This window comes from Scardinius erythrophthalmus (genome assembly GCF_964197995.2).
Source record: "Scardinius erythrophthalmus genome assembly, chromosome: 7".
NCBI lineage: Eukaryota > Metazoa > Chordata > Actinopteri > Cypriniformes > Leuciscidae > Scardinius > Scardinius erythrophthalmus.
The window spans coordinates 34,112,753-34,132,799 of record NC_138227.1 but is presented as its reverse complement, the minus strand read 5'-3'; the positions used below and the strand labels follow the sequence as shown (position 1 = coordinate 34,132,799).

General features: G+C 43.5%; 1 protein-coding gene across 1 annotated transcript; it reads left to right on the top strand.

Moving 5' to 3' along the window:
• Positions 1–3,509: 3,509 nt before the first annotated feature.
• LOC308693815 (olfactory receptor 51I2-like) lies at positions 3,510–4,427 on the top strand (the record flags this gene model as incomplete). Its single annotated transcript, XM_081370910.1, has 1 exon — positions 3,510–4,427. The coding sequence occupies one exon, from the start codon at positions 3,510–3,512 to the stop codon at positions 4,425–4,427; it is 918 nt and encodes a 305-aa protein (XP_081227036.1).
• Between the last annotated feature and the right edge of the window lie 15,620 nt (positions 4,428–20,047).

Below are 20,047 nucleotides of genomic sequence, written 5' to 3'. Positions count from 1 at the left end.
GAAATATAAAGTAAAACGTCCTAACGTATTTAGTGTTTTGTAAACATTTTATAAAAATTGTAGTATAAAAAAACTAAACACAGATTTATCATCATGATTTTATAGAACTGGGTTCTTATAATAAACCCACCGGAATAAAAAGTTTTAACTTATATAATTTACATGTTATGTAATTAAGTGCAGAAATGAAAGTAATCTTATCTAAAATCTCAAAATATGTCTGTGAAACAGAAATTTCTCTAACGTCCCCCTGTGAAACTAGTCCAGTCCGAATAGGGCTTTTGGCTACAGTGTACAGAATGGCAACATTATATATATATATATATATATATATATATATATAAATATATATATATATATATATATATATATATATATATATAAATATATATATATATGTCAGTAAAACCTATATAATTGAACAACTCGACTGTGGTCTCAGCCTTGATAACTTGAGCAAGTAGCTGTGAAACACAACTATGCTGCACGTTTAAGTCGTTTTTCGAAAAGAAAAGCTGCAATTTCAACATGTTCAAACCGTTTGTAAATCCGCCAAGACTTCAGCGAGATAAGAGTATTTGTGTTCGTGCAGATCACTCACCTTACATCAGGTACCACAGAACCCGTCAGAAAGCTTGCCTGTGACAAGATGGCCGCCGGTGACGTTAATGACTCTGCTGTAAGAAATCCAGCCTTTATTATGTATATCTATGCTCAGAGGTTGCAGTGTTGACCATATGGGCTATGGCTCTTTTGTGTGTGATAAAACGTTGTCAAAATAGTTCCGGTTCACATGGCTACTCAGAAAAGATATAAAAATTTCTGTATTATAATTTTTTATAATATGCCATCAGCGTTTTCGCAGGTTTGCGTTTTTAAAGCTTGCGCAGAGATAAAAAATGTATATATATATACAAACATGCATGCATACATACATATATACACTGCTCAAAAAAATAAAGGGAACACTTTTTAATCAGAGAATAGCATCAAGTCAGTTAAACTCCTGGGATATTGATCTGGTCAGTTAAGTAACAGAGGGGGTTGGTAATCAGTTTCAGCTGCTTTAGTGTTAATGAAATTAACAGTAGGTGCACTAGATGGGCAACAGTGAGACAACCCCCAAAACAGGAATGGTTTTACAGGTGGAGGCCACTGACATTTTTTCCCTACTCATCTTTTTGGACTGTTTTTCACCAGTTTTGCATTTGGCTAGGGTCAGTGTCACTACTGGTAGCATGAGGCGATACCTGGACCCTACAGAGGTTGCGCAGGCAGTCCAGCTCCTTCAGGATGGCTCATCAATACGTGCCATTGCCAGAAGGTTTGCTGTGTCTCCCAGCACAGTCTCAAGAGCATGGAGGAGATTCCAGGAAGTAAGACAGCTACTCTAGGAGAGCTGGACAGGGCCGTAGAAGGTCCTTAACCCATCAGCAGGACCGGTATCTGCTCCTTTGTGCGAGGAGGAACATGATGAGCACTGCCAGAGCCCTACAAAATGACCTCCAGCAGGCCACTGGTGTGAATGTCTCTGACCAAACAATCAGAAACAGACTTCATGAGGGTGGCCTGAGGGCCCGACGTCCTCTAGTGGGCCCTGTGCTCACTGCCCAGCACCAGGGAGCTCGATTGGCATTTCCCATTGAACACCAGAATTGGCAGGTCCGCCACTGGTGCCCTGTGGTTTTCACAAATGAGAGCAGGTTCACCCTGAGCACGTGACAGACAGGAAAGGGTCTGGAGAAGCCGTGGAGAATGTTATGCTGCCTGTAACATCGTTCAGCATGACCGGTTTGGTGGTGGGTCAGTGATGGTCTGGGGAGGCATATCCATGGAGGGACCCACAGACCTCTGCAGGCTAGACAATGGCACCCTGACTGCCATTAGGTATCGGGATGAAATCCTTGGATCCATTGTCAGACCCTATGCTGGTGCAGTGGGTCCTGGGTTCCTCCTGGTGCACAACAATGCCCGGCCTCATGTGGCGAGAGCATGCAGGCAGTTCCTGGAGGATGAAGGAATGATACCACTGAAGGGCCACCACACTCACCTGACCTACATCCAATAGAACACCTCTGGGACATTGTGTTTCGGTCCATCTCACATCACCTGGTTGCACCTCAGACTGTCCAGGAGCTCAGTGATGCGCTGGTCCAGATCTGGGAGGAAATACCCCAGGACACCATCCGTCATCTCATTAGGAGCATGCCCCGACGTTGTCAGGCATGCATACAAGCACGTGGGGGCCATACAAACTACTGAGTACCATTTTGAGTTGCTGCAATGAAATTTCAGCAAAATTGACAAGCCTGCTGCATAATTTTTTCACTTAGATTTCCGGGGTGTCTTTGAATTCAATCCTCTGTAGGTTGATCATTTTCATTTCCATCAAACGATGTGGCATCCTTTCGTTCATAACACATACCCAGTCCATATTAGTATAGATATCCAGCATATTTTTCCCCATTGAGATCTGATGCGTTTTCAAAGTGTTCCTTTAATTTTTTTGAGCAGTGTATATATATATATATATATACACTATATGTTCTCGAGCCACCAGGCACTGTTGTTGAGCGAATGAGCGGGCCGGAGCGCGCTATGGATTTTCTGTTAGAACGGTGTCGTGTAAGCAGCCCCTAAGTTAATAACTAATGATCTTTGCAACGGAAGTGAATCGATCAAAACTAACTTTAGCTGGACAATAACTTTATTCTAGAGCTGCTGTAAAGTCAAAACAATCTCTGTTACTTTAATTTCCAATTATCACAGTAAATCTGCTTTGAAACCATCCATAATGTTAAGACCGCTATATAAATGAAGGTGACTTGACTTGACTTGATATATTGCATGTTCAGATATTCATACAACAAAATATTCTGGGGGCCATGAAAGCTTTATGAAAATTATATAAAATGCTGGTGAGGAAAGAGTCAATAATTATTATTTGCAGTGGAAAGTTTGGAAAGCACTAGAGGCAGAATTATGCTAAATGGATATGCTCTATTAATTTATGTTTTAGATATTTGCTATTAATTTATGTTTCCAGTGAAATCAAACTTGAGAGGACTTGAGAGGCCACAACAGGCCTCCTGAGATGTGCAAGATACTATAAAAACACTAGCATGCACTGGTGACTCTACAGTCCAAATAAATCAGAACACAAATAGTTCATTACCTGTAATTTTAATGAAGATGCAGTGGTGGTCATTTCAGAGTATCTGAAGGTATTTCTAATAACGTTTGTAATGTAAGAAAGTGTTTTTCTTAGACTGTGTTGAATTATTACTGTGCATTCATTTAATTGAATAACTATTGTATTAAGTTATATTATTTTTATAACATTATTTACAGTTAAGGTCATATTACATGGTATAAGACACTGTGGCTAAACATTCTAAGCTGAATGTTTGTTTGTTTGTTTATTTATTTATTTATTTATGGTCTAAAAACATATAAACTTTGTTTGTTCTCTTCCTCAGGTTAATGAAAGTTTTCCTTGTGTAAGGAAAATGGAAAATGGAACATATTTTTACTTCATGTTGTTTGAAAATCTTGGGTGCATAAAATATGCTTTCTTCAGTTTGGGGTTTATTTTTTACTGTGCTGTCATATTCTTTAATGTTCTTATTATTCTTGTTATAATTCTGGAGAAGACATTGCACAAGCCCATGTACATTTTGATGTCATGCTTGTCCATCAACTCTGTATATGGCACAGCTGGCTTTTTCCCAAGGTTATTGACAGACCTGCTCTATGATGCACATATAATCTCCTTTGAAGCATGTATCATACAGAGTTTTGTCATTTACTCATATGCATCTTTTGAACTTACAATATTGATGTTAATGGCATTTGATAGGTTTGTTGCAATCAGTAAACCTTTGCATTACAACAACATAATTACCACACGGTTTCTAACTTTTCTAATAATTATAGCATGGGTTTATCCAATTACTTTTCTTGGTATTGGTGCTCTTTTAACTGCAAGGCTGACAATCTGTGGTAACAAATTGCTAAAGGTGTACTGCCACAACTATGAAATTGTCAAACTCTCATGTGTGAACATTACTATTAATAATATTTATGGCCTGATTGTAACAATCACAACAATTTTGATCCCTTTGAGTTTTATTATGTATACCTATGTCAGAATTATTATTATTTGTCAAAGAAGCACACGAGAGTTCAGGAGCAAAGCATATAAAACTTGTATTCCACACATGATGATCCTTTTAAATTTCTCAGTTGCACTTTTTTGTGAGCTCACTTTGAGTCGATTTGTGAATGGAGAACTTCCTATAGTGCTGAGTCTTGTCCTTTCACTTGAATTTATTGTTATACCACCCTTTGTAAACCCTATTGTTTATGGACTAAACTTTCCTGATATCCGCAAAAAAATTAGAAGTGTAATAAAAGCCTCAAAATAGACTGCTTTGTTTCTGTTGTGCCAAACCAAGTTTGAAAAAATTAAAGATAATTGTTCAGTCAAGCAGTCACTCACCTTTTAATTTTTGATGCACTAAATGTGAGAATTTTCACCTCTGTGAACTCTAAAAAGATTTCCTTTAAATGACCTCCTCAGTTAATACATGTTTGTGAAAAATTGTATAAAGGTGTTAGAAACATCAGAGTGTAAATTTCTTAACTGAAAGAATGAAGGTGTGAATCCATATTGTATTAATAACAGATTAATAACTTCATATTTAGAATATAAGATACTATAAAAACATTTTAAAATGCTATTACTGTCAGTAGATTTTTTATAATTGTATTGTATATTTTTAACTGGTGTATAATTTAAATATTTTGTTCTACATGTTAACTATTATACTATTACACTGAACCTGGCTTTTTTATTATTTAGAAATCAGTTTTGAGAGGTGCAAACAATAGCTGTCTACATACTTTATTTCAAAAAAATATAAATCGTGTTAAAAACGTTATATCCATTGTGAACAGAATTGTATCTTTTTTCATACTATAGAATAATAACACTATTCTGTTCTAACAGCTTGCAAAGACTAAGCCAAAGAAACTCCGGAAAGCAGTCTTAGATTTAGCTAGTTATTGATTATCTTTATTCTATCTGTCACCTCTGGCTTGCTTAGTTTGGGACACCAAATATTTAACTATATTATTGATCTGCCTGCATTGACACCATTATATGAGAACTGAAATGAGCTGGACGATGGCATCACTGTTTTCTCCAGACCCACATAGCAACATTGTTTCGGCCCAGATGCAGCGTGGAATGACAGCCCTTGGGCGGACCGCTGCTGTTTGCCAGATCTGGGCCACAAGCAGACCATAGCAATGCCACATGTCAGCCAAGGGCAAAGAAATAAACCAGAAGTGGACCTGATCTGAGCCACAAAGTCTGTGTATATTAAATATGGATTCATCTCAGCCTTAATAAGCCTGTTAACAAGCAGAATCACTGAAGGAAAGAAGAGAACAGAAAAAGAGACGAGCAGAAACACAAGAACTACAACTGACTTCAGACACAGCCTTAGATGAAATCAACAGAAGAGAAAAGAAGACATTAAATCTCTGAAGGTCTCAGCAGAGGACGATTAAACAACTCCACAAACAGCATTACCAGCTTCACTTATTACTGAACAGACGTCTACAGAAGTTTTTATTGAGAATTAAACAGGTGTTTAACTCTAAAGTGTTCTCTAATTTGAAGTCACCAAAACAGTAAATAGTGTTTCCATTAGTTGGGCTTTAACTCTTATTATATCGTTCGTCTTTTTTTGGCTGCTGTGACAGAGTGTTTGTTAAACACATTTGCAGCAGCAAAGAAAGCTAAAGTGAAACGAGATCAGGTGATGATGGTTACCTGTTGATGGTTTTGTAATCATCATGAAATAACCTGATTCACTGATGTCTTTGGAATCTAAACATTGTGTTGTTCCATTAATACATCACAAACCCTGTGTTACTGCAGAATGAGATCCAGCAATATAACAATCAGTTAGAAAATTTTAACAAACATGAGCATGAAAAAGTCCGTTTAACATGACACACACAGACATCAACAATCAGCGTATGAATCTCAATGATGGTGACAATCAAAAGTACCTTGCTGCAATGCATGCTGGGTACCAGCATAGGACAAAACTCCCAGCATGCATTGCAACATGAATAAATTATGCAGCTGAATTGTCCTATTATTTTGTTTAATTCTAAATATTTGCTTTGATTTTTTGCTGTTGGTTTTGTTGTGAATTAGTAGCTTTTCAGTGATGTTCTGAATTGATCTGTTTATCTAAATATTTGTGATTGTCACCATTGTTGAGATTCATACGCTGATTGTTGATATCTGTGTGTGTCAGCAAAAGTCTGATCTCATGTTTGTTAAATGATTTAAACTTACTGTTATATTATTGCTAGATCTCATTCTCCAGTAACACAGGATTTGTGATGTGAAGATATTGGTACTGTGGTACAATAGAGTTATTAGATTCAAATGACGTCAGGTTATTTCATGATGACTACAAAACCATCAACAGGTATGTCACAGGTCGGGGTGGAGCGCCAGCGGGCCGCCCACCCCTTCGCTTGCGTGCTGCCCCTTCGGCCGGCCGTGGACACAAAGGAAATGGCGGACACAGCATTCAAAATAAATATACTCTTTATTAAATAATAAAAACAATGTTAAAAGTCTCTTCAGTTCAAGTTATCTCTTCATGTATCTCTTCGCATTTCTCAGCACCTTCGGACAGAGAGAGGAATGGACATAATCCACAGCTTCCGCATTCTCTTCAGCGTTCTCTTCGCGTTTCTCAGCACCTTCGGACAGAGAGAGGAATGGACATAATCCACAGCTTCCGCATTCTCTTCGCGTTTCTCAGCACCTTCGGACAGAGAGAGGAATGGACATAATCCACAGCTTCCGCATTCTCTTCGCGTTTCTCAGCACCTTCGGACAGAGAGAGGAATGGACACAATCCACAGCTTCCGCATTCTCTTCAGCGTTCTCTTCGTGTTTCTCGGCACAGCATTAGCAGGCTCTTCACTGGACTCAGACAGAGGGAGGAATAGACACGTGTAGCTCACAGCATTAGCAGGCTCTTCCAGCATTAGCAGGCTCTTCAAGCATTAGCCGGCTCTTTACTGGACTCAGACAGAGAGAGGAATAAACACGTGTAACTCACAGCATTAGCAGGCTCTTCACTGGACTCAGACAGAGAGAGGAATAGACACGTGTAACTCACAGCATTAGCAGGCTCTTCACTGGACTCAGACAGAGAGAGGAATAGACACGTGTAACTCACAGCATTAGCAGGCTCTTCACTGGACTCAGACAGAGGGAGGAACAGACACGTGTAACTCACAGCATTAGCAGGCTCTTCAAGCATTAGCAGGCTCTTCACTGGACTCAGACAGAGGGAGGAACAGACACGTGTAACTCACAGCATTAGCAGGCTCTTCAAGCATTAGCAGGCTCTTCACTGGACTCAGACAGAGGGAGGAACATACACGTGTAACTCACAGCATTAGCAGGCTCTTCACTGGACTCAGACAGAGAGAGGAATAGACACGTGTAACTCACAGCATTAGCAGGCTCTTCACTGGACTCAGACAGAGAGAGGAACAGACACGTGTAACTCACAGCATTAGCAGGCTCTTCACTGGACTCAGACAGAGGGAGGAACAGACAGCTGTGATTGCGAGTGAACAGCAAAAACAATTCCCACACTCACTTTTCCACCACACACTGTAAGGTTTCACTCGTGCTCATTTCCACAATAAAACTACAACTCAACTGACCCACAGTGTACCAAGGCCTCCGCCCGCATTCCAGCCGAAGTTCCCTCTGGCTCTCTCATCTGTCTCTCTCGTCTGTCTCTCTCTCGTCCTCTCTCTCCCGCGGCCTCCCGCCGCGACCGCGGCCACGGCCGCTCACGTGCTGCGCGCCTCACCTCTCATTCTCGTCGTGTCCCCCTCTGCTCGTGCCTCTCTCTCCCGCGGCCTCCCGCCGCGACCGCGGCCACGGCCGCTCACGTGCTGCGCGCCTCACCTCTCATTCTCGTCGTGTCCCCCTCTGCTCGTGCCTCTCTCTCCCGCGGCCTCCCGCCGCGACCGCGGCCACGGCCGCTCACGTGCTGCGCGCCTCACCTCTCCTCTCTCGTCGACTCCCTCTCTCCTTATATCCCATCCTAATAACAACGTGTCTCATAGTGCACAGCTGGCGGCAATTTCGGCTAATTATCCTGAGTGCGGAAGATTTGCGCTCGCCCGGAACTAAGCCGGTGTTCTCGTATTTTGGGTGCGGCGGGAAGCAAATCCCGGCGGACATTAGTTCCGCCTTGACTCAACCTAGAATTTTCGTCACCCCGTGACAGGTAACCATCATCACCTGATCTCGTTTCACTTTAGCTTTCTTTGCTGCTGTAAACGTGTTTGACAAACACACTATCACAGCGGCCAATAAAGATAAAATATATAATAAGAGTTAAGAGCCCAACTAGTGGAAACACAAATCACTGTTATGGTGACTTCAAATGAAACACATTAGAGTTAAACCTCTGTTAATTCTCAATACAAACTTTTGTAGAATTCTGACAGAAATAAAGTCAGTCTGGTTAGTAATAAGTGAAGCTGGTAATGCTGTTAATGTTTGAAATAAATTAAAATGAATGAGGAGGAGGGTAGTGAATGATGTCCCGGGTCATTAAAGACCCGAGGTATGTGTTTAAGGCTGTATATAAAAGCAAAACAGTCTATGCAATGTTCACATTTAGAGATCTGTGTGTGTGTGTGTGTGTGTGTGTGTGTGTGTGTGTGTGTGTGTGTGTGTGTGGTTCAGGTATTCCCTAATCCCTATGTTGTGGAGACAAATGTGTTGGTCCCCATGAGGAAAACAGCTTGCAAATCATAAAAAATTATGTTTTTTTTGAAAATGTAAAAATGCAGAAAGTTTTATGTGATGGGTAGGTTTAGGGGTAGGGTTGGTGTAAGGGGATAGATTATACAGTTTGTACAGTATACAAATAATTATGTCCCCATATGAAAGTCCACATAAAACATGAAAACACAACATTCTGCTTCTTTTGATTTTGATAAACCAGTTTTGGGTAACACTTTAGAATACTGTTCCTTCATTAATGAATAACTACACGGGAACAAATGAGTAATGCATTAGTAACACTCTAGTAACTACTATTAACTAACAAGAAACTCTGATTAACGAATTAGTAAGTAATAGCGCTCAGTCGGATGTGGTAGTTCACTATTAGCTAATCAATAACTACTATTTTTCATACCTCACTGAAGACTATAATAACTACTATATACAGGTTAATAAATATTTATAATGCACAATGTTTAATATAAGGTAATGGTAACCCATTAGTAATGAATCAAGTGTTACTACATCCTTCTAAAGGAACTACAAATAATTTGGATCAGTATTCTAAAGTGAAAAACATGATAACAACCTAATATTGACTGAAGTCACTGTAAGCTTTTAAGGCTTTTGTAAGGTTTTGGATCATAATGAATCAAGTGTTACTACATCTTTATAAAGGAACTACTAATTATTTGGATCAGTATTCTAAAGTGAAGATCATGGGAACACACTAGTAATGACTAAAGTGTTACCAAATCCATTGGAAGGAATTGTTATTCAAAATCTTACAAAAATCTCAAAAGCTTACAATGACTTCAGTCAATATTAGGTAGTTATCATGTTTTTCACTTTAGAATACTGATCCAAATAATTAGTAGTTCCTTTAGAATGATGTAGTAATACTTGAGTCATTACTAGTGGGTTACCATTACCTTTTATTATAAATTATGCATTATTCATGTTAATTATGAACCTGTAGATAGTAGTTCTCTGGGAGGTATGAAAAAAAAGTAGTTATTGATTAGCTAATAGTGAACTACTACATTGATCTGAGCGCTATTACTTTACTAATATAACTAATTTGTTAATCAGAGTTTCTTGTTAATTAATAGAGTTACTAGTTAATAATTTGTTACTCATTTGTTCCTGTGTAATTATCCATTAATGAAGGAACAGTATTCTAAAGTGTTACCATTTTGAAATTGAATATATTAAACTGATTGCATAAAATTATAAAAGTGAAATATATATTATTTTTCACATGAACTAGAAGCTCTTTATGGCAAGCACATTGTGGTAAACAGCAAATTCCATGGGCCCAAAAGTGGACAAAAGTTTTATTAAATTTTGATTGGATCTTGGTGTACTAACACAAACAAACTGTCTGTAACAAGATTCAGGATAAGAAAGGAAGAGGCCAGTGTCGGCATTACTGAGGCTTGTACTTTATTCACTGATATATACAATCAAGGAGGTAGCTCTCCAGAGCATTCAGTAGTTCATAACGCACGAGTCCTCAGTCAATCTATCTCTCTTGCTTCCTGTTTATCAGCAGCTTATATCCGTTCTCTCCACGCCAATTACTGCAACTACGGTTGTGAACACGCGTGGCAAACACGCCAAGCATTTGACTTAAATAACCGAACCCCAAGAGGCTGTGGATGACAGTGCGTGCCGCTCACGAGCCTCGCCACTCTCGTCCCCCTCTGTCGCCAGACCCCTGCCAGAGCACGCCCCCATGGAATGCTGGTCCTTCCCTGGCCTCCTCTGGCAGGACGCGGCTAATGACCGTGCCCCCACACCGGGCCGCTATGCCACCCACGTCCGGGCCGGTCATTCCGCTTCGCTGCACCACTGAGGGTACGTCTGTGGTTCGCATGACCCTGCTGGCACAGTTCTTGGGAGCCTGGCTAGAGCTCCCAACCTGTTCCGCTGGGTCGCCCGAACTATCAGGCTCGGCGATGCGATTCAGTTTGCACGGTCACCTCTCAGCTTCAGGGGAGGCCGCTTCACTATGGTCGGTGGCAATGCCCCTATCATGAGAGCGCAGGTTGTCACCCTACTGGCGAAGGGTGCGATCGAGACTGTCCCTCCAGCCGAAATGAGGTCCGGGCTTTACAGCCCCTACTTCATTGTCCCGAAGAAATCCGGTGGGTTATGGCAATCCTGGACCTGCGCGTCCTGATCCGCTCCCTTCACAGGCTGCCGTTCAGGATGCCACGGCCAAACGCATTTTCTATGTGTGCGGCCACAGGATTGGTTTGCAGCGATCGACCTGAAGGACGCCTACATCCATGTCTCCATTCTTCCTGGACACAGACCGTTCCTACGGTTTGCTTTTGAGGGACAGGCATACCAGTACGCGGTTCTCCCATTCGGGCAAGCCCTGTCTCCTCGCGTCTTCACGAAGGTCGTCGAGGCAGCCCTTGTTCCCTTATGGGAACACGGGGTTCGCATCTTGAACTATCTCGACGACTGGCTGATCTGGTTTGCGAACACAGGGATCTAGTGCACCAGCACCTAGCTCGTCTGGGCCTTTGGGTCAACTGGGAGAAGAGCAAACTTTGCCCCGTGCAGAGGATCTCTTGGTCGCCATGTGCGCGCAGCTTCCAAGCGAGGTTCACTGCTGACTTGCCTTCATCAATTCGAGGCCAAGAGTGCAGTTCCACTGAAACTATTTCAGAGGGTCCTCTGGGGCATATGGCATCAGCAGCTGCAGCAACGCTGCTCCGATTGCTTCATTTGAGACCACTTCAGGACTGGCTTCGCGATCGAGTCCCGAGGTGGGCATGGCAACACAGCACGCTCCGAGTACCAATGACTCCGGCCTGCCATCAGACCTTCACCCCGTGGACGAACATCAGCTTTCTACGGGCCGGAGTGCCCTTAGAACGAGTTTCCAGTCATGTTGTTGTATCGACAGATGCCTCCACCACGGGCTGGGGTGCCATGTGCAATGGACATGCTGCTGTGGGCTCCTGGACAGGACCCCAGCGCCTTTGGCATGTCAATTGCCTTGAGTTGCTGGCAGTACATCTGGCTCTGCACCGCTTCCGTGCATTGCTCAAGAACCAGCACGTACTAGTCCGATCAGACAATACTGCAACAGTACAATACTCCCGCTGTATGTCGCAACTCACCCGCCACCTCCTAATATAGAGTCAGAAGCATCTGAGGTCGCTTCAAGCCATTTACATTCCAGGAGACCTGAACTTGCAGCCGACGAGCTCTCACGGGTTCAGCCTCTCACTGGAGAATGGAGACTCCATGCCCAGATGATTCAGCTGATTTGGGATCAGTTCGGGGACGCACAGGTAGACCTGTTTGCCTCCCACGACTCGTCCCATTGCAACCTGTTTTATTCCCTGACCGAGGGCACGCTCGGCACCGATGCACTGGCGCACAGCTGGCCGTGGGGCCTCCGCAAGTATGCGTTTCCCCCAGTGATTCTTCTTGCACAGACCCTGTGCAAGATCAGGGAGGACGAGGAGCAGGTCATTTTGGTTGCCCCTTATTGGCACAACCGGACCTGGTTCTCCGAACTTGTACTCCTCGCGACAGCACCTCCCTGGCCAATTCCTTTGAGGAAGGACCTCCTTTCTCAGAGACGGGGCACCCTATGGCACCCTCTTCCTGATCTTTGGAACCTCCACGTGTGGCTCCTGGACGGGACCAGGCAGTTTTGAGTACCCTACCACCAGCGGTGGTGGCTACCATCACTTCCGCTAGAGCATCGTCCACGAGACATGTCTATGCGTTGAAGTGGAACCTCTTCGTCAACTGGTGTTCTTCCTGTCGTGAAGACCCCACAAAATGCCCAATCAGTGTCGTGCTTTCCTTCCTGCAAGAAGGGTTGGAGCGAAAGCTGTCTCCCTCTGCCCTGAAAGTATATGTTGCCGCTATTGCCGCACATCACGATGCAGTTGAAGGTATGTCTCTGGGAAAGCATGACCTCATCATCAGGTTCCTGAGAGGAGCAAGGAGACTGAATCCTCCTCGCCCTCCTCTCGTTCCCTCATGGGACCTCTCAGTGGGGCTAACTGCCCTGCAGAGTGCTCCCTTTGAGCCTCTGCAATCAGTGGAGCTTAACCCTTTAAGCGCCAGAGGTTTTTTCCTAAAACGTTTGATTTTGACATCTTAATTTCAAAAGGCTATATCTTGAAAGTGATAATAGATAGAGACTTTCTGTAAATTAGAGAAATATTACGGATGACCCAAAGTCTGTGTAGGGATTACATTTTCCCATCTAATTTGCATATTATGACGTCATTATGGTGGCGGCCATCTTGGATTATAGAATTTTCATGAAAAGTCACGTTTAAATGATAAAATGATAAAATGCAGCACTTCTTTCTCCCCAAAATGTCCCTCACCTTCTGTATGCTATATTGCACAATACTGAATGCTCAGGTAAATAGTAAGTAGTAAACAAACTGTGTAAATCATTACTAATAAATGGTAGAAACAAACCGAATACATGTAGCGGTTGGCCTTTTGCTGTAGAGATTTTCCATTTACTACATACAGTAAATCATCCTCATTGGCCAAGTACTCAAAAGCCGGCATTCCCATTAGCTTCTGATAGACTAGGCATAATAGCCCCTCTGCCCCGTGTCACACCGCCTCTGCTCCTGCTACGAGCAGCGCGGCCAGATCTGCCTCGTGCGCGCTGAGTGTGCACAACTCAGACTACTGTCATTATCATTGTCACCTGCCTCCACGTTGCCCCCTAACTGTCCTATGAATACTTCGACCTCGTCTAACATACCCAGTTGCATTAAACAAAGTCTCCACCACAATACTGTCGCCGCGATTGCGGAGAGGCACACCCGCCTCGTTCCCCACATCACTAACACGCCTGCTAACTTCGCGATGAACACTCTTACCCCGGGAAACATTGTTCCCACCACTGACATTGGGCAAAGGACTATCTACATTTGGCAAAGGATTCACCGTTTGTGCTTGGTGTAGGGCTAGCTGCTATACTTTCACTTTCAGAATCACCGTCATATTCCCCTTCAGAATCACGGTCCGCGAATAGAAGACCCAACACTTCATTGCGGGTAAGCTTTATTGATGTCATTAGATAATAATAATAATAAATATAGCTGCAAGCAGCCATTACCGGGGCCAAGCAGAATAAGACGACAAGACATGCCAACATGTCTGAAAGTGTCAGACCAACTGCAACAATGAGCAATTAAATACATTTAAAGAGGATTTTAGGCAAAATGCCTGAAAAATCATAGAAACAATAATTAAAAATATGATTTAATGGATTATCACTTTCGACCAATAGGTGGCGCAGTTAAAAAACTGATGTGATGTGGTCAGAGTGAAGTGACAATGACACATACAAAGTTTGGTGTCAATATGTCAAGGCATCGCAGAGATAAAGCCTGAATAGTGCTAATCGCATCATGCCTCAACTTTGCTGCTGCGCTATACGAATACGGTTTCGTCTATTGACAAGAAATGTATAAGTTTTAGTCGGCACGGTCTGGAGATGATACGATTCGATTTTGGTGAAAATCGGACTAACGGTCTAGGAGGAGTTAGAAAAAGTAGGTTTTTAAAGAAAATCAAGATGGCGGACAGGAAGTTTGGCCAAATAAGGAAAACTTGGTATCTATGTTCTCGGCTTGACCCAAGGAATCTATTGAGACCAGTGGCATTTCAATAGCCAGATGTTTTCAAAAGTTATTAGCCTTTTTGGAAATTTTGTTATAACTTTTGACCACTAGGTGGCGCTTTTTCGAAATATTTTGAGTACCTTCAGGTTTTGTAATATTACACCAATGCATTTGTTTAGTATAGCATTTTATTTCACAAAACTGTATTGCAGTCAATGGGAATTTCATGTTTTGTTCTATTATAGCGCCACCAAGAGGCTCAGTCCCACATTTTTTTTTATGTGTCCTCAGAGTGAGCCCATACATATGTGTGTCAATTTTGGTGAAAATATCTCAATTCACTTCAGAGTTATAGACATTTATATGAAAAAACACATAAAAAATGACTGACACATGACTTTGATTGAATTTTACTACCCCTTACTGTCAATATTTCGCATTTGGGCAGTTGCATTTTAACTAACGACCTATGTTTCCAAACTTCTGACGGTGGTTTCGTCTCGATCGGACAAGCGGTTTCGAAGATATAGCCAAATGTTTTTTAAGCGCTAAATCACAACTCTACACAAACCGTAAGGCGAAACCTAGCATGTTTGGTATCGTAGGACTCAGCAAGGTTTCAGGAGTCTAATTAGATGAGTCTCGTGAAAATAAGTCGACCACACCCAAAGTTATAAGCATTTGAAAAAAAAAATTCATCACTAGGTGGCGCTGTTTCAAAACTTCTCACGCTCCTTCAGGACATTGTGCTGATGACCCATACCAAGTTTCGTAACAATCCGTTCATGCATTCTTAAAATACAGCATTTTAGCACAAAATTCAAAATGGCCGACAGTCAAAATGGCCGATATGGTAAAATTGGATATCAGTCGACTCGGCATGTTGCCCTGAATCTAACGAGACCAATTTTATGATTTTTGGACAAACTGTTCAGAAGTTACAAGCAAAAATAGCCATTTTTCATATCTCCGGACCAGTAGGTGGCGCTCCGCCGAAACACAGCATGTAGCATCAGGTCATGCTTGGGATGACATGTACCAAGTTTGGTCTGAATACGATAAACTGTTGCGGAGATACAGCCTTACGACTGTTTTTGCAAGCGCTACATAAAATTTGTTCGAGCGTTTATCGAAAACAGTTTGACGAATCAACTTGAATTCCATACATTTTTGTCGGCATGGTCTAGAGATGATCTGGTTCAATTTTCGTGAAAATCAGAGCAACGGCCAAGGAGGAGTTCGAAAAGTAGGTTTTTCGGAAAATTCAAAATGGCGGAAAAATTTCCATGACGGAAAATGACGTCATAGGGTGCAATCGAATTGGCTTGAGCTAGGGAATAAGTGGACAACATAATTTTGTTGATAGGTCTTACGGTTCAAAAGTTATTAGCATAAACATGAGTGAAAATTTGGACAGTTGGTGGCGCTAGAGGAATTGGTTTTAAGACACCAAATTTGCTATGGTGACTTTTCAGACTGTCCTCTATCAATGTGCCACATTTCATAACTTTCCCGCAAGCGGTTCTATGGGCTGCCATAGACTTCCAGAGCGGAAGAAGAAGAAGAAGAAGAAGAAGAAGAACGGGAACGGATTCCCTCCGCACCTTCGGTGCTTGGCCCCTAATAATAATAATAATAATCTAATGCAAATACTCGCTGACAGTGACAATATTTCTCTGATAAAATGGCTCACTCGCACACTAGCTCCGCTTTTGTTCGCACTGATTCAATGCGCTCTAGCTCGAAGATTTTGTATAGAAGCATGACGTTTTTTTGAGTCGGGGATGAAGTATGACATGTCTGCCATCTAAGGGAGGGGAGGTTGAACGAAATTTGACACCCTATTTGACAAAATTGGCCGCTTTATTCAGTGCCGCATCTTGTCGAGTAAACTCGACCGTGGCGCCTAGAGGGTTAAGTTCCTGTCAATGAAGATAGCACTCCTGGTTGCATTGGCCTCCATTAAGAGGGTAGGGGACCAGCAGGCATTTTCGGTTGACGAAGCATGCCTGGAATTCGGGCCGGCCTACTCTCACGTGATTCTGAGACCCCGGCCTGGATACGTTTCCAAGGTTCCCACCACACCCTTTCGAGATCAGGTGGTGAACCTGCAAGCGCTGGCCTTGAAGGAGGCAGACCCAGCCTTGGCACTGCTCTGTCCAGTACGCGCCCTCCATGCTTACGTAGACAGAAAGCAGGGTTTCAGGACCTCGGACCAGCTCTTTGTCTGTTATGGTGGGAAGCTGAAGGGAAAGGCTCTCTCCAAGCAAAGGTCTCACTGGATAGTGGACGCCATTGCTTTGGCATACCAGCAGCAAGGTCGACCGTGCCCCCTTGGTGTGAAGGCCCACTCCACACCTAACACATTCACGAGATTCAACAATCTCCGAGTGGAGCCAGTTTCTTCTCATGTACTCGCTTCAATCAGCCGGTACTAGATTCTGCTCAGGTGTCTTCGCTTGCTCGCCATTCCTCTCCACGGACGGGATATGTACGATATTCTCCTCAGGTGAGCCTCCCCGCAGGCCCTGAGTTCCTCCAGCACTGTTGACGCCAACACCAGAGTTATGCCACCGGCAGCTTTCGCGCTTGGCTAGGTGCCTCCATGTGCATGGTTCCCCCTCGAGACATATCCAGCTGCAGACCCGCAGCACCACCAGTTTCAGAACCCCAGCGCCAGAACCCCAGCGCCAGGACCGGAAGTGAGGGCGGAGTTATAATTGACAACGACGACACAGACATGGCGGGAAGCACGGTGAGGAGTTGTCTAATGTTTTAGACAAAATGTGGTGAAAAAGTATCGCATATTAAGTTCAGCGTTTATCTGCTAAATATTTCATTTGTGCTTGGCTTTATCATCTTATTGAAGCTTGAATATGTTGTAATACTTTATTGTATTAACCATTTTTTCTACGGATGGTTCGATTAATTTTTGTGTGTTGTAAATGGGCCTTGCGGTGACGTTTTAACCCTTGTCACGTTATGGTGTTCGGGTCTGTTGGACGGCCTAGGACCCGTTTTCATTTTTCATCAAAAGAAAAATTGTACGATCAATTATTTTTTTCATACACAGACTCGTTGGCCTTGGCTTATTTTCTGTGAAGAATATATATCAGAACACATTTTCAATGACCACGCCCTTCACATTTACATTACACACAGGATGTTTTGTGTTTGTGTTCATGTATATGGTTTATGAGGACACTAATGTGCATAATCACATCGCTATTACAACGTAAACATGGTTTATGAGGACATCCGTGTCCTCATATACCAAACGGCTTGAAAAAACATAATAAACGGTGTCGTGTGTGTGTGCGCGTGCGTGCATGTGAGAGATTTTGTCTAAGTGTGAGAGAGAGTTTGAGTGTGGGTTTTGTGTTTTTATCCCTGCCGTTCCCACAAAAGGTTGCAACTTGCAATTCTTAAATGTGATCTAACAAAGGTAAAAAGAAATATTAACCATATATGCTGTTTATATTGCTTGTAAGTGGGATTAAGTAAACATTATATAGTGTAGTATTTTAAAATAGATTTTTTGATTGTTGAATTAAAAACACTCGCTGAATATCAAAAATATGAACACCACACAAGGGTTAAAGTAGTTTATCTTGTGAAGGTGTTAAAGTGTTTGCTCCACGTTCCTCTGTTGTATTGTTTGTGAGTTACTGTTACCTTATAGTTGAGTTTTTAAATATTAAACCCCATTTGTCAATGTTGAGATAATTGTGTGTTGTTTTCATCTCTTGTAGAAACATATAACAATTCAGAGAGGGGATTCATTACCTGAGCTGCAGCAGTGCAACAAGTGTTGCAGCTATTACCACTGCCCTTTTTGCTCGGCCAGTGTATTTAAGCCAGCCAAACTAGTAAAATTAAAAAGTCATCTTCAAATCCACTTCAACAAGGCAGTTGTCTATGGAGGTATGAATATCTTGAGTTATTTATTTAACATAAGTACACCCAATATATTAGCATAACAGTTTACCAGTATACTAATTTTTTTTAGGCTTCACTATAGTCAGATGTGGACTGGGATGTAGAACAGCACTGCATCACCACTGCCCATACTGTGATACCACAGTTTTAAGGAGAAGGGATTTTGAGACTCATGTTCAGGTTTGCAAAAAAAACCCGCTTTCAACTTCAGCCACAATTTTATCTCCAGCCACCGCAGCGCTGAGCACACCATCTCCAGCCACTGCAGCGCTGAGCACACCATCTCCAGCCACTGCAGCGCTGAGCACACCATCTCCAGCCACCGCAGCGCTGAGCACACCATCTCCAGCCACCGCAGCGCTGAGCACACCATCTCCAGCCACCGCAGCGCTGAGCACACCATCTCCAGCCACTGCAGCGCTGAGCACACCATCTCCAGCCACTCCTCCAGCCACCGCAGCGCTGAGCACACCATCTCCAGCCACTGCAGCGCTGAGCACACCATCTCCAGCCACTGCAGCGCTGAGCACACCATCTCCAGCCACTCCTCCAGCCACTGCAGCGCTGAGCACACCATCTCCAGCCACCGCAGCGCTGAGCACACCATCTCCAGCCACTCCTCCAGCCACTGCAGCGCTGAGCACACCATCTCCAGCCACCGCAGCGCTGAGCACACCATCTCCAGCCACTGCAGCGCTGAGCACACCATCTCCAGCCACTCCTCCAGCCACTGCAGCGCTGAGCACACCATCTCCAGCCACCGCAGCGCTGAGCACACCATCTCCAGCCACCGCAGCGCTGAGCACACCATCTCCAGCCACCGCAGCGCTGAGCACACCATCTCCAGCCACTCCTCCAGCCACTGCAGCGCTGAGCACACCATCTCCAGCCACCGCAGCGCTGAGCACACCATCTTCAGCCACCGCAGCGCTGAGCACACCATCTCCAGCCACCGCAGCGCTGAGCACACCATCTCCAGCCACTGCAGCGCTGAGCACACCATCTCCAGCCACTCCTCCAGCCACTGCAGCGCTGAGCACACCATCTCCAGCCACTGCAGCGCTGAGCACACCATCTCCAGCCACCGCAGCGCTGAGCACACCATCTCCAGCCACCGCAGCGCTGAGCACACCATCTCCAGCCACCGCAGCGCTGAGCACAACATCTCCAGCCACTGCAGCGCTGAGCACACCATCTCCAGCCACCGCAGCGCTGAGCACACCATCTCCAGCCACTGCAGCGCTGAGCACACCATCTCCAGCCACCGCAGCGCTGAGCACACCATCTCCAGCCACTGCAACATTCTCCTCAGGAAGGGTTCGTGTGCAGCCTGTGATAAAAAAAAATGCCCAGTTTGCAATATCCTCATTAATAGAAAAAACTTAAAAAAACACATTGACCGCAAACACACAGAACAGCCAATACAGGACATTAATGCCACATTCCATCTTGCTAGCCAGTGCATTGACAAGACAAATGGCGTATTTACAGTCCTTAAAGTTACCAAGGGTCACAGTGTTCCTCTTCATATTCAGCTCAAGACATGGGGAGAACACCATAGGGTCATCTGTGAATCACATGAATGTCAGGTCAACATGGAAGTTGCACAGAGGAGTGG